At 47.1% G+C, this 14,332-nt stretch overlaps 1 protein-coding gene across 1 annotated transcript; it reads right to left on the bottom strand.

The window, feature by feature from the left end:
- Positions 1-3,072: 3,072 nt before the first annotated feature.
- Positions 3,073-13,906, bottom strand: LOC142593904 (mitotic-spindle organizing protein 2B-like). Its single transcript, XM_075713852.1, has 3 exons — positions 13,770-13,906; positions 13,555-13,700; positions 3,073-3,396 (listed from the first exon to the last, which is right to left on the bottom strand). The coding sequence occupies exons 1-3, from the start codon at positions 13,904-13,906 to the stop codon at positions 3,236-3,238; spliced, it is 444 nt and encodes a 147-aa protein (XP_075569967.1). The 3' UTR covers positions 3,073-3,235.
- Between the last annotated feature and the right edge of the window lie 426 nt (positions 13,907-14,332).

Genomic DNA, 14,332 nt, shown 5'->3' with positions numbered 1-14,332 from the left:
AGCCCAGCTTGCCAATTACCCAGAAAGGTTTGGGGAATTTCTCCATAGTGGTGCCTTGTAGACACTTTCTTGCTTGCATACAAGTGCTGAAGGTAACCCCACTTAAGCCTTGTTTTGCTGATTTTGTGTTCCCTTTCACTCACATCACCCCAGACCGTTTGCTTGTCAGCCCTGTCCACCACTCCTCTACCCCTGACTATAGCCCCCAGAAGCTCTGTAGTCATGTTTGACACTCTCCAGGTTGCCCTTGGGAGTATCACTGGTACCCACATGGAAGAACAGCAGGGATAGCCAGAGGGTCAGACAAGCTTTGGCAGTCTTTCCACAACACCCCAGATCTGGGCCCATAGCAAGCAGCACACTTCTCTAGACAAGTCAAGTCATGCCCTGCAGCAAGGAATCACCCACTACTATCACTTGCTGCTTCCTCCTGGTGGTCTTGCATGGTTTGGGTCAGTTAGCCCAGATGGTTCATTTTAAAAGCACACCCATCTCCTTCTCAGCTTTGTGGACAGTGAACCTGTTCCATTGTTGCAAGCCTCCAGGTGGAGCAGGAGCCTTCCTCTCAGTGCCAGAAGACACCAGCTTCCAACCCTTGTGTTCCTTGTAGCTTTCACTTATCTGCTACAGACTCTGCCTGTCACCCCACTGCAGCTGAGGTCCAGAGATCTTGAAGTGCAGGGTGTGAGAAGATGAAGATCCTGTCCCTCTTTTTCATGCTCTCTGATGCTGCTTAGCCTGCTGACTTCCTCCTATAACTAGCCCACTTACTAATACAGATCTTCAACACCACCACACCTCCAGCAGGGAAGATCATCTCTGCCAGCCTCAGGGGGAAGCCCCAGGCACTCCGTGCAACCTAAGACTTGCAGGGCTTCATCCACCATCCAAAACTGGTTTGAAGCCTCTGCTGCTCCAACATCTGCTGGAGAATGTGCCCTATGCTGTGTCACCATCACACCTGAGAAGATTTAGGCTGGTCTGAAACAAGATGAGGTCCCCTTCTTTGCTCCCCTCTGCATCAGTTAGCTGCACTCTCAATTTAGCTGCAGCTCAGCCAATTTTCCATTCATCCTATAGTCCACCCAGCCAAGCCTAACTCCTCAGTGAGGCTGCAGGGTCACTCTGGGAGACCACACTGAAAGGCTTCCCAAAGTCAAGGAAAATTACTTCCACTGTTCTTACATCATCCACCAATCCAGTTATTGCACCACAGAAAGCAGCCAGGTTGGGCAAAAGAGCGCAGTGGAGAACCCCTTAGAAAAAAAAGCAACACCAGTCCAGGTGTGCCTCACCTGCTGCAGATGTTTTGAAAGACCAGGATATAAAAGCATGTACTGAGCACTTTTATTCAGCTAGGTAGTTGGGAAAGGAGACAAGGACAACCTGCCCAGGAAAACTGGACATCAGGAAAGAAAGAGCACTGATATGCAGATTGTGGAGTGTGCAGTAGAGCTCAGGAGGATGGGGTGGGGGCTTGGAGACAGGTGGGTAGGTACAACATAGGAGGCATCCCAAGCTGCAGAGGGATAAATAAAAGAAATGCAGGTATGGAACTGATTAAAGAGAGAGGAGGCAGCGAGCATGCAGGCAAAAACCATGTTTGTTAGGTACTTTTATTCTCAAGAAAGGTCAATATACTGCACAGAGGAGGTTTCAGTCACATCTCATGCCGGCTCACCCCTGTTCTAGGGAAAAAGAGCACCAATAACAATTCTTCTAATAGAAAAAGCAGCCCCTTAGCTGCTCTTTTTCACCCGCAAATTCAACTTACAGCTTCCAAGTTGGTGTGGTACAGTTTGGCCTGGGCAAAACACTGCCTAGACTGAGGAAAAGAAGTATGCAAGAAACAATCCCGCTAACACCAAGGGCAGAGCAGAAAGAGTGGCAGGAGGTACTCCCAGCACTGGAACAGATTCCCCTGCAGCCTGTGGAGGACACCATGATGGAGCAGAGAATATCCCTCTACAGAGAAGATATTCTGCAGCAGATATCCACAGGGGACCCTGCCAAGTGGGTATTTCCTGAAGAAACTGCAGTCCACGAAGAGAGCCCACACTGGAGCAGTCTCTCCTGACTGCCATGTGCTATGAACACACCATCTTCCTCAAGTAAGAACAGCCCTAGGCCTAGTGGGGGGGGGGGGGGGGGGGGGGCAAAAAAAAAAAAAAAAGTAGGCTAATCTGCAATATTATTCAAGAGGAATCTACAAGGTAGGATTATCTGAGCATCATTAATATTCCACACAAAAACTTGTGCAAAAGAACATTGTACTCTCCAGGATTTTTTTCTTCTTGGTCAGGAAGACATTTTAGCACCTGTTGAACCAGGTTCACAAGATCTCCTTGAGTCTAGGAAACACCATCTGCCCCCCACAAAGAATGGAGGCACCTTCTCCTAATTAGGGAAATGGATTTCACTAACAGCTCCAGAGTTACCAAGGCCACAGCAGGCACACCCGCTGCCTGGATACGCTCAGGAATGATGAATGACAAGACTTAAGCTCTGACAAATCCACTTACCTATTTTAGCTACTTGCACCTATTTTCACATCTATCTTTCATCTACCATCACTAAGTGATGAAACTATTCTGTCCCTTATCTGGCATAATCTCATTTAACCTGACTCATTAGGCAAAGGGTTCTGTAACACTTTATAAATTAATAATTGCATTAGCATCATTGGAAGGACTAAATGGTGTGTGATTATGCTATGTGATAGATCAAACTGGTTTTCAGATGAAAGTGCTAAAACCCACGTAAGCATGCACATGAAGGGAACAGGGCAACCACCAATTAAACTACCAGAACACACCCCCACCAGACAGTCAGGTTTCCAGTGCAAGCTACCATCACTGCAGGGCTCAGTGATGCTAATACATGACCTATCTCAGCACTATTCACCTTGTAATTCAGCCAAACAGACTTTGCTGCTGCTACAACTAGCATGAACATACCAAAATGGCTTGTAAGATGAGTCATGACTTCTCTGAAGCAACTTGAGCACTATTCCAGGCTTTTCTAGGCTTCACATCTCTTTGTCCCAGGTGCCTTCAGGTAACCCCTAGTCATCCACATTGCCAAAGGAAGTTTTGGAAATAAGAAACAACAGCTCTATTTCGTGTATTACAAATCATGTTTGTCAGGTTAATACACACAACACAAGCAGTTTTAACAAGCATGGTTCAACAAGCACATTGTCAAGCATCAAATAACATTGGTTCCACGGCCTTATTTAGGTACTGTTGCCTCCTCCACTGTTCTTTCCAGAAGCTCCTGCTTTCTGCAGCCGGCTTGCACTTGGTTGCCGAGGCATCCTCTGGGCAGATCCTTCCCGGCTGCTCCTTTCTGCTACAACCTGGGTCCCACTGACAGCAGAACTGGTTTTATTTCTCCCTGAATAAACAAATACATACATTAATTTTCAAGTCCTAACCCAACATGTCACCCACACAGCATCTAAGCTGCAAGCATTCCTGAAGAAATCATGCAAAAGGCAAAACTGTATTAGATGACACAAATGTATCCAGCATCCAGCACAGAAAGCAAGTTTGTGAATTCAGCTCAACAGATACCAAGGCCACAAAACAAAAAGAAGTTACATTAGAAGCATTCTTAGTTTTCATCACATTTAATCTACAAAGTAACCAGCCACTTGGCTCTTTAAACACTTGTTTTCATTTGGCACAGGAACACCAGCACTGCAAACAGCACTTCAAGAACATGAAGAGCATCTAACACATTAAGGCTGGGATAAGTGAACCGACATGCCAGTGTCCACCAGTTTCTGAAGCCTGCAGTCATATTATCAAATCAGAAACCCTTCTCTTCATGTCACTTCTGTGTCTTGATGAGCAATTTTGGATTTCCTATCATTTTCTGGGGTTTCCAGGAGCTCAGACTCCTACACAGGACCTACTCACAGATTTTCTTACTGTGTTCAGAAGGTAAGAGTTATCCTTCTGTAGGCTCAACTGACCATCTCCAAAGTGCAATGTGACAGCAGAGAGAAGCAATGCATAGAAAGGTAGAAGTTGAGGGAGGCAAGGGGCACACAGCCCACTCTGCTGGATTCAGCTAGAGGAGAGAGTGACCAGACTTAAGGTGTGCTGCAAACAAATGACAGGAGGGGATAAGTGAGGGAGACTGACTTTTCCTGGCACTGGAGAGAACTACTTCAGATGAGAAGTAGGACTCACATTAGGAAAGATAACAAAAATAAAAGAAATGTGAGGCAAAAGGGTCACAGCTTTTACTAAAGATAGCAAGCTCCAAGAAGCATCGTAAAAAATTAATAGCAGCAAGGAAGAAACAAACTACAGGAACAGAGTAAGCTGTAGGTACATGCATGCAATTAAAATGAAGAGTGACATTCTAGCAATCATTATCAGAGCAACTTCCAGAATACCAACAGCTACTCCACACAGTGGCATCTCCATGGGCATGGTTTGAAAATCATCATCTTTGATCATTTGTGCTATGGACAGCGCACAGACTGGAGATATGTCTGGTTTACTTACCAAACCGTCCTGTCTCCTTGGAGCAGCCGTCTGAGAACAGGACTCACTTCAATACCTCAAGTTAACACCTTGCAGCACCAGAAAGACAACCTGAGAACTTCCAAATAAAAAGTATGTGGCCCCTTCATATCTGTAAAATTTGACAGACTAGAACAGCAAAAGAAATACATTCACTTATCCCAGCCAAGTCAGGTGCTCTTAAAAAAGTCTATTATTGTAAACCACACTGATCTGCCAGCAGTGATCAGCCCAAGCCAGCCAACCAGCCTTGCAATCTTTCTTTGTAGCTCAAGCACTTTAAGCAGTTTTACTAATGCAAGTACTGCCCATGAAAACAAATTGCACAAAGACAATACATGATCTCACAGTATTTGAGAGAAAAATTGGCAGGAACAAAAAGCATCATAGTTCACCATGATGCTTTTAGCAATCCAGGACATCTCTATAAGTGAATGCCCCCGCCTTCCTCACATGCATCTATCCAGTAAGAGTACAGGTCCTCAACCCGTGTACAACTTTAACCATGTGCACACACAAAACAACGGTTCCATTAAACACTGCTGGGAGTCAGGCCCTTGATCTTCTGACCTAGCTGAAACAACCTGGGAAGAAAGAATCACTTTACTGAAGAGAAGCTGTGCTCAGACAAAACACATGCCCTTAGCCTCAAAATCGGAGCAAAACAAACCAGATACTTCAACAGCATAAAAAACAAGTTTTGGAAGCATACTATCTAGACCTGCGGAACCAGTCAAGAACAGCTCATGAAGCGTGCAAGGATGGGCATGGTTGGTGCACTTCTGCCAGTTAAAACACTATTAGAGATAAACAGGGTCAATTAACGTAAAGCACAAAAGACATTGAACAAACACAAACTCTCTGTAATTCAAGTACTACAGACTAACAGACAGATTCTACTGGTATCTTCCTTGGTGACATGAGACATCCTTATGTTGGATGTGTCTGGCTGTCGTAGAACAGCTGCAGCCCAAACAGTCACAGATGCAAGAGTCAAGCCAAAAGGTAGCCTAATCAAATACCTCCCTCCCCAAAGATGATGCCAAAAGAAGCAGCTACGTGTTTATCTCCTCGAGAACCAAACACAGTTTGAGAAGAATGGTATACGCATGCAAGCAGTGGCAGAAGTGTGCTCTACCTACCTCTGACTGCTAGCTGCCCCCATTTAAAAACAGCAGCCTGATCACAGTGGGTTCTGCTCACTGGACACATTAATTCTGATGATCTCTGACAAAACCCAAGACCAAAAGGCTACAGCCACCTCTAGGAGATGACCACCACCAGATACAGAGGCAGGAGCCTGCAGGGTTGCATGGGGCAAGAAGAGAAAGCCTTATGTAGCAGAGGGAGGACAAAGCACCTTCTTGTGTCAAGCAGAAGTTAACAGCTAATACACACACGGCACACTGGGCTCTCTCCAGAGCCAAAACATCACCTCTGCTAAAGCAGTCTCCCTGAAAAGACAGATTAAAGAAAACAGGTAAGACTGGTGGAGTATGTCTCAACAAACCCAGCTGAATTGTTCTGAAACAGAGGAAGAGGGGAAAAAAAATAGAAGATGGTTTTCAAATGCACCTTCCAAAGCAGTTAACTAAGACCTTAAGTACGCCTTGAGCAGAGGGTCATTATTTAAGCACATTTTCTCTTGCAAACACTTATCTGAAGAAAAAGATTTGGAGAAACAAGAGAACACTAAGTTGAGACCTACACAGGCCCACAAATCACCTGCACAGAACTTATACCCTCATCTTTTCTCCAGCAAGCCTGTTTCCTCAAAACAGGTTAGGTATTCAACTGCATTACTAGATGCCACTACAAAAGCAAGCTTAAATTAACAAGTCCCAGATCTTATTCAAGATACTGACAAGCCTCCTTAGGTGCTCAAACATCTCAGTTTAATGTATCAGGGAAGAAGCCTCTGAATGAGATGTCTGAAGGTGAGTTAAGGTACAGAGCAATTCCCCCTCCCAAAGCAGAGGTCTGCATTAGTCTGATCAATCTGACAGTCCTTTTCCAAGGCAACTCTCTGAAATACTTCTTCATTCTCATCTACTTGTTGGATGGATGGATGGATTCTCCCTTACTCAAGTATCTATGTTACCTTGGGAGGCTGCCAACTTAAGCACCCATTAAGTGTCTGGTTTACCATCTACAAGGTTTTCATTCATCTCTCCCACTCTTTTGAGAGATGGCTCCCTTCAAGGATGCCCAGCAGAGCCACAGAAGCTCCTCTCCCATCCTCTGATCAGCATGAAACGTACCAGCCTTTTCCCTGCAAATCCTCCTCTGTTCCTGGTTGCTCCTTGTTTTACTAAGTTTTCACCACCACACTTGGGATAGTCTCATTTCTTCCCCTTCTCTTGCACATAGACTACAGAAAGAGATGTCCCTCATTTTTTTTCAGAGCTCTATTCAGTCTAGATTTATAAGATTTTCTGAGCATTTCTTTGGTTGGTTGTGGGTAAAGAATGAATTAGTTGTCACTCATGAACTCACAGCTCATTACTTTGCCACACAAAGCCACACATGAGGAGTCTGGCATTTACAGTATTCCTCTAAATACCTTTTCTTTTTGTCAGTTCTTGCCTCGCAGAGCATGAAAAATAAAAAAAAAAGTTTGAAAATCAGCCTGAAAAGAGATACTAAAAAAAATTATCACAGTGCAGTGTTTAGCTCAAATATCCAGCAGAGAGGAAGCCTCACAGCCTCAGGTAAACCTGCAAACCTTCCACAAGGAAAGCGTGACGGGAGAGACCTACACTGGCCAGAGATCACCAGTACTCTGCTAGCCGCTCACACTGACAGTGCTACCAATGCCACCCAAACCCTTTTTATTAGTCCTTTGATTAGTCATATAAGTCACCTATAGATCACTCCACAATTTCTTCCCCCCCCCACCCCCAGGGAAGACATACAGTCCATGAAGTGTCCAAGTACAACATTTACTGGTGCGTGGCACAATTTAAGAATGTGTTGCTGTCTGCTAGATCCCATGGATATATTTAATCTACAATTAAAGCATAATAACCAGTATAAGCAACAGGAAAATCCACTGTATGATGTATAAAAAACAGATTAAATATATTTAAGAGAAATCCTTAGCACCTCTGGGGAGATTCCCTCCACCGTATTCAAGCTCCACATAGCGTTATCCTTGTCAGCTACTCTATCTCCTTAATACAGAAGTTTGCATTACAAATCCCACATTGAGATGAACACTGAGATAATGCGAGGCTAAGTAAGTGGATGATGAGTATAAAAGGAATACAAAGCAGTCAGTGTGGCCAGCCAGCAGTACCCAAGGGTGATACCAGTCACTGTGGGTCCTTGCAGCAATAGTCATCATCCCAAAAGGCTCACCAGAGCTAAAGGCAGAGCACACAGAGAAAGTGCGAGAAAGAGTGAGAAAAAAGGATGAATAGGGAAGGCTACAAAACACAAGGATAGCAAGAGGAACACATAGGGAGGACAAAGTTGGCAACAAGCTGAATAGCAGAGATAGGGATATTTAGGAAATAATTAAACAGCAACACTTAGAAGAAACCTTGATCATACCTAAGTTTTTACACAGGAAGAAAGTAGTTACAAATGCAAGGGCAGAAAAGGAACTTACACTTCTCCAAAAGCATATTTTCTGATGCAGACAAGGAAAACACACCCTACGAACCCTTCACTGAGCCCATGGCTGGTGGTGGGCTGAGTGGCAAGATTTTGAAAAGCAAGCTCATGTTAACAACACATTTAGTAGCTGGGGCAAAGCTCTATGAAGTAACTTTATGGAAGACGCTTGGGCTGGGGAAGTGAGGAATGTGGAAAAAACAGTTGGAGTGCAAGAGCGAGAAGCATCAAAGAATATTCATCAGCCTAGAAAAAGGAGCAGGGCATTAATATATGCATGTCAATAGAGAGGTAGAAAACTGGAGGGAAACCACCATGGGCTTGAGGGTTGGCTGATGGGAACAGAAGCATGCAAATAATATGTAAAAAAATGGCATATTTAACTACACAAAGATAAACTATACACATACCTAGTCTAGGCCGCACACCTCCTCCTTGCATGCATGGAAATTGCCTGGATATCCTTTCTCTTTAAAATCAGCTCTTTCCCTCCCAAATCAACAACTGTTGAGGAACCATTTCGAATGCAGCTTAGTTCTGTCTAGCTAAATATGCCAGATGGGTGCTCCAATACCCAAACACAGTAATTTTGAGCCAGCTATCATGAACTCAGTTACCAGCAAACACAGCTCCATGCAACACCATAGCTATATTCCAAGGGAAAATGCAAAATAAAGTCATTCATATTAGACTCCCTGTTGCTTGAGCTGTAAAAAAGCCAAAATAACTACCAGGGGGCACACACACCACACCTTCACCCCACCACCAACTGTACTGCTCAGAAATGTTCTAACAGTCTTTTTTCAGCTGCTTTAAAAAACCTCCCTGCACCACGATGGGCTGAGGAGCCTAAGCCGATACCTCATTGTTACTGATAAAACTCAAGCAGAGCAGTCTTGGTTAATCTTTAGTGAGACCTGGATTACTTCAGCCACTGGTCTGTCTTCTGACAAAGGAGGAAGGACGGGAGAAAGAGCAGATATGCGGAGCTGAAGGACACTGTGCAAAGCAGCTTGGCAAAGTTATATAGGACAATCAATGTTCTTTGTATTAGTGCAAGGAGCTCTGGATTTATCAGCAGACACAAGTCCCAGCTGCACAGATGAGGCATCTCCCATCCCCAAATGCCTGGTCCTGTGTGGAAGCTGCACCATCCTCTTCTTAAACGGAAGCAGCATCTTCCAACAAGAGATGGCAGGCCAAACAGCAGATACAGTTTTGGTTCCCCTTCCCCGCAGCATCTCCTAAAGGGAAAGGAGGCAAGGCAAGCCAAACGCTTCTGCAGAACAGACTCAGCCCAGAGGACACCCCCAGTCACCCTATTAACACTCACCCAACTCCTGAACGACAGACTTCAACTGTGCCCAGAACTAGAAAGCTCAGTGAATGAGGAGTGATTCCTCCTCCTCTTCAATTTGAGCTAGCTGGTTGTTTCCCAAATTTAAGGAGAGAAAACTACTCTGCTGAAGATACGCTGATTTTAATGGGATCTTTACTTCAGCAATACACTTTCCCCCAAGGGCTACAGTAAAACAAGCTCATGTCTTGAGCTACAGATACTTCAAATCCTAATTCAGCCTAAAGTGGTCCAGTAAAACCCAGACAAGACTGGCACTGATGGCTCAGTTCTGCTTTAGATCATTACCGATTTCCATGAATTGAGAGATCTCTCTGGATGCCTGTTTGTGTTCATGACCTTCAACCAGGAGTCCTATGCATCTTCCTCAGACACTTCAGGCACATTGCTCCAAGTGTCTACACCGCGCTGCAGAGTCAGACATAAGCTAGCCAAAATTTGCATAAAGCTGCAGAAGCTTGTTCACTTGCAACTTGATGCCCATCTTAGGTCAGGCTGGGTACTGAGCTAACATAGCCCCTCCTTTGACTAAATCACAGCAAGTGCAGACATCTGCCTTCCATCCAAGAGGCTACAGAGACATATCCTCACAAAGACAGCTGGACAAAATACTTCCTCTTCTCAATGTTAATGAGATCTTACTGGTACTTAGTATACTCAAAGAAATGAAGATGCAGGACTAAAGTTGTGATAAGCCACCGCTGAGCTTAAGTTCTGCTCAAAGAATTTTCTGAGAGCTAGCTTTTCAATGGTGATTTTATTCACAAAAGAATTGGCTGCCGTCTAGCATCAGTGGGTGCTGGGTGACAGCAAAGCCACTTGGGCTGACAGAAACTAACAAGAGAAGTTTTCTTTCAAAGTGAGATACAGCTCTAATGTAACACAAGCTTCCAGACACAAAAGTGACACCATAGTTGGGAAGACCAAACCTTCTGGAAAGGCATGCAAGTGCTGCCCATCAGAATTTGGTCAGGACTGAGTGTGATGAGAGAAAGGAGGCCAAAGTGCCCCTCTGTCATCACTAGTGAGCACCAGCTTGCAAAGAGAGGAAATCCAAGTTCAACATTTAATGTTTTACCATGTCTGCAGTGAAACTGTGGCTTGATGGGCACAATCCTCCTCTCAGTAAGCTGCATATGATCTGGTGATCTCAGTGCATCAACTAGCCCTGAAGACATTTTAGCCTCGTGAAATAAAGCAGCAACACTGAAGGCCAAACTAATACTGTGAACATGGTAACATGAGCAGCACAGACCTAGCGCCATCTTTCTCTGAACTTCGTTACGCTTTGCCCTCAGTTCCAAGGGCTTGTCAAAGGGCACTAAAGGATATCAACATGTCAATTTTAAAGGGAAAATATGGAGAGGAAATTCTGGCCAGAGACCCTAGGACTGCAGTCTGACTCAGGCACCATCTTGGACCAGGAGATGTCTGCTGAAGATGCAGTATGAGCATCCTGGATTGATTCAGGCACAACCAAATTAAGCTCCCAAGACAGATACTAGTTCCTGGAAACTCGTAGCCTCTTTCAGGTGCTTGCAGCACCTCAAGCTGGTAGGAGGCAATGGTTAAGGGCATATCAACTCTACCTTAGGGTTTCTGGCTTTTCCTCTTGAGGAATTTAATGCTGATTGACAAACAAGTTGCCATCTGACCATTTCAAATCTGAGCTGGCCTACTGCTAGCCAAAACTAGCCCATAGCAGTGGCCCAGTGCTAGAAAAGTCTCATTTTTACAGGACGTGCCACAGAAACAGCATACATGAGAGAACAAAAGCTAATCCAGATTAACAGACAGACAGGACCAAAAACCTTACCAAAGTTCCTTCATAGTTTGAGTGGCCCATCGCACCTGAAGCATCAAAGGACGAGAAGAAGAGAAAGCAAAATTTAACAGTATCTTTTGTTCAAAATCACTGCTCTTTTGAGATGAGATTTCCTCGCAACATGATACCAGAATAGCATGCTGCTTCTTACTTAAAATATCCAAGAGCTGTACCTCTCTCATTTTGCTCAGGAAAAAGTAGTCAGCCAGGTGTCTTCTCTTCCCACCCCACGCATCTTTAGAGTCACTTCTCAATCACGTGTTAAGGCTGTTCTCTTTACCACACCAACTTCTCTGCAGGAAATTCTTAATCAAAAGCATCTCTTGAGAAAGGGGAACCTGTTCATAGTGAAGTCCATGGAGTCCTGGACACTTCATCCACACATTCCAATTCCCATTTGGGCTTTAGCAAGCTTCCTCAAAGCCTCTGTGTAGTCACCCTCAGCTGCTCAATGAAGTGATTCTCACCCATTTACCATGTGGGAATCCACATCAGAAGCAGCAGGCTCTACTACTGTAAATGTGCCTCGGACTGTGGTATAATCAACCTTACCCTAAAACTGACTGCTTATAGTTGGTCAAACAAATCTTGCCTTTTAACTTCACTTTCTACAGGACTTACCACCAGACTGACAAGCACAGCCATGAGAATAAACACCAAGGCAGCCTCAGCAATGAGACTAGATTGAGCAGTAGTATACTATCATGAGAGGGAAACCTTACTTTCCCCCCCACCCTGCTCCACTTACCTATGCCAACAAAGCTTTCTTTCTTGCCCTATTCTCTGTGTTCCCACCACAGCCCTTGCTGACAGTTACTTTTCAAGTTTTGCCTCAAAATTCATCATGGGTCAACACAGACCCATCAGCTACAATAGAGTTTTCACCCCGAAACAGAGAGAGGAAGGGAGAACAGGACAGAACAACATAATTTGACTCTACCTCAGCCATTTCTACACTCCCACTGGGTGAGCAAGCACACCCATGAGTAACATGGCAATGCTGAGGTGCACAACAAGATAAGCTTTTGGTGTGCAATTTTGATCTTGGCAACCAGACAATGATCACAAAACCTTGCTGTTCTGGCCGTTGCCCCTTTCTGTTATATGTTTGAGCACAAGAGAAATGAGAGCCTTTTCACAGTGAATTCAAGCTTAGTGACAGTGGACTTATTTCAGTTACCTCTTTTTAAACCTTTTGGAAGTAATCCAGAGAGGTTGTAAGCTACCAGCCAAAAGCCACTTCAGGAAGTTCAAGGAGTAAGTAAGAGTTTTATTAGAACCGGTTTGGAAAAAAAAAATAAAATAAAAAAAAATATATAGCACAGCTTCAGGACTACATTTGTTACTATCCACCAAGATTAGAGCAATAACAAAAGATAATTACATTCAAAAGCATTCGCTATTTTAGTCAACAATCCCACCCAGCCTCCCATTTCATGTTCCCACCTAAATACCATCCACCGGGCATGGAAACCACTGGCCAAGTGGCACAAGCCACCACAGTACACAGGGACAGAGGAGAAGCAGCATTGCAGCTCCCCTTGTTTTCCACGGATTCTTAGTGTACCAGAAACTGTACTTTTTTTTTTTTTAGTTAGATACAAGTGAAACAGCATTATGTAATATTGTGTATTAAGGATTTGTGGTGTTTTTGTTGAAGGCTTGGAGAGCAGAGCCAGGAGGCTACAAAACCCAGCACAAGTGACTGCAGCAACCTCCCCTCCCCCCCAACATACCCCACCGCTCCTCCACACCCAGCTCCCTACGCTGCCTACAAAGAATAAAAATTAAGAAAAAAAAAGGGTGCGGGCAGGAGGCTCAGCGGCCCGGGCCCAGGGGTGACGGGGCTCTCTCTCCACAGGATCCCGCGTAAAGCTCCCACCGGGCTCGGCCCCGCGGCTCACACCGAGCGGGCCCCCCGGGGGCCGGCCGAGCCCCGCGTCGAGCCCAGCCGCCCGGCCCGCGGCCCCCTCCCCACGGCGGGGCGAGGGGGGCGGCCGACGGGAGGCGCGGGGAGGCCGCGGGGCAGCGGGCAGACCGCGGGGGAGGCCCGGGAGAGCGGCGGGCGGCCCCCGAGCCGCGGAGGCCGCAGGGCGGAGGCAGAGGGGAGCCAGGCGGGAGCCCGGCCGTCCTCAGGGGACTCTGCGCAGGGAGACACAGGGATTAGGGCCCGCTGCCGCCGCGGCCCCCCCCGCCCGCCCATGCCCGCCGCCTACCTCGGGTGTCGGCAGGGAGCGGCGCCGGCGCGGCTGGGGGTCCGCCCTCGGGTCCCGACGGCAGCCGCTGCCCGGCGCACATGGACTTGAGCACCTGGAAGACGGCAAGCGGCGCCACGTTCATGCGCAGCAGGTCCAGCAGCACCCTGCGGGGACACCCGTCAGCGGCGGCACCGGGGGCTCCGGCGGCATCGGCGGCCGCCCCCGCCGCTCACCGGAACACCTCCGGGTCCAGCCCGCTGCCCGCCGCCTGCGCCAGCTCGAACAGTTCCGCCTCCTCCGCGCTCAGCAGCTGCTTCCGCCGCACCCGCGCCTCCGCCATCGCTCCCGCCGCTGCCACCGCCTCTGACATAGCGGCGCCCCGCCCCCTCACGGCCAGTCCCGCCCCCTCATGGCCAGGCACCGCCCCCTCACAGCCTGGCCCTGCCCCGCGCTGCCTCACCGTGAGCGCCCGCCGCGCTGCTGCGAGGCCCAGTCTCGGGCACGGCGGCCTCGGTCCCGGCCAGGCCCGGCTCCTCCCGCCCGGGCCCGGTAGGTGGCAGCCGTGCTCCAGCCGCAGCCGAGGCCTGCCCAGCAGTGTGGCGGGTGGTCGGTGGGGCACGCGGGCCTGTTCCACCCTCACCCTCCCGCTCCCCTCAGGGCTCCTCTGCTGCCCCCCGGCCAAGCTTTCTGCTCCCCAGGCCCGTAAAGCAGCACTCATGGTGATTTCTGGGTGTCTTCCCCAGGTTGCCCTTCAAATTCATTGTGGGCTGCCGTGCTGCATGCCTCCTCCAAGCTT

Source organism: Pelecanus crispus, chromosome 7, assembly GCF_030463565.1.
Source record: "Pelecanus crispus isolate bPelCri1 chromosome 7, bPelCri1.pri, whole genome shotgun sequence".
Classification (NCBI taxonomy): Eukaryota; Metazoa; Chordata; class Aves; order Pelecaniformes; family Pelecanidae; genus Pelecanus; species Pelecanus crispus.
The sequence above is the reverse complement of the archived record's forward strand: the minus strand, read 5'-3'. Positions and strand labels throughout refer to the sequence as shown.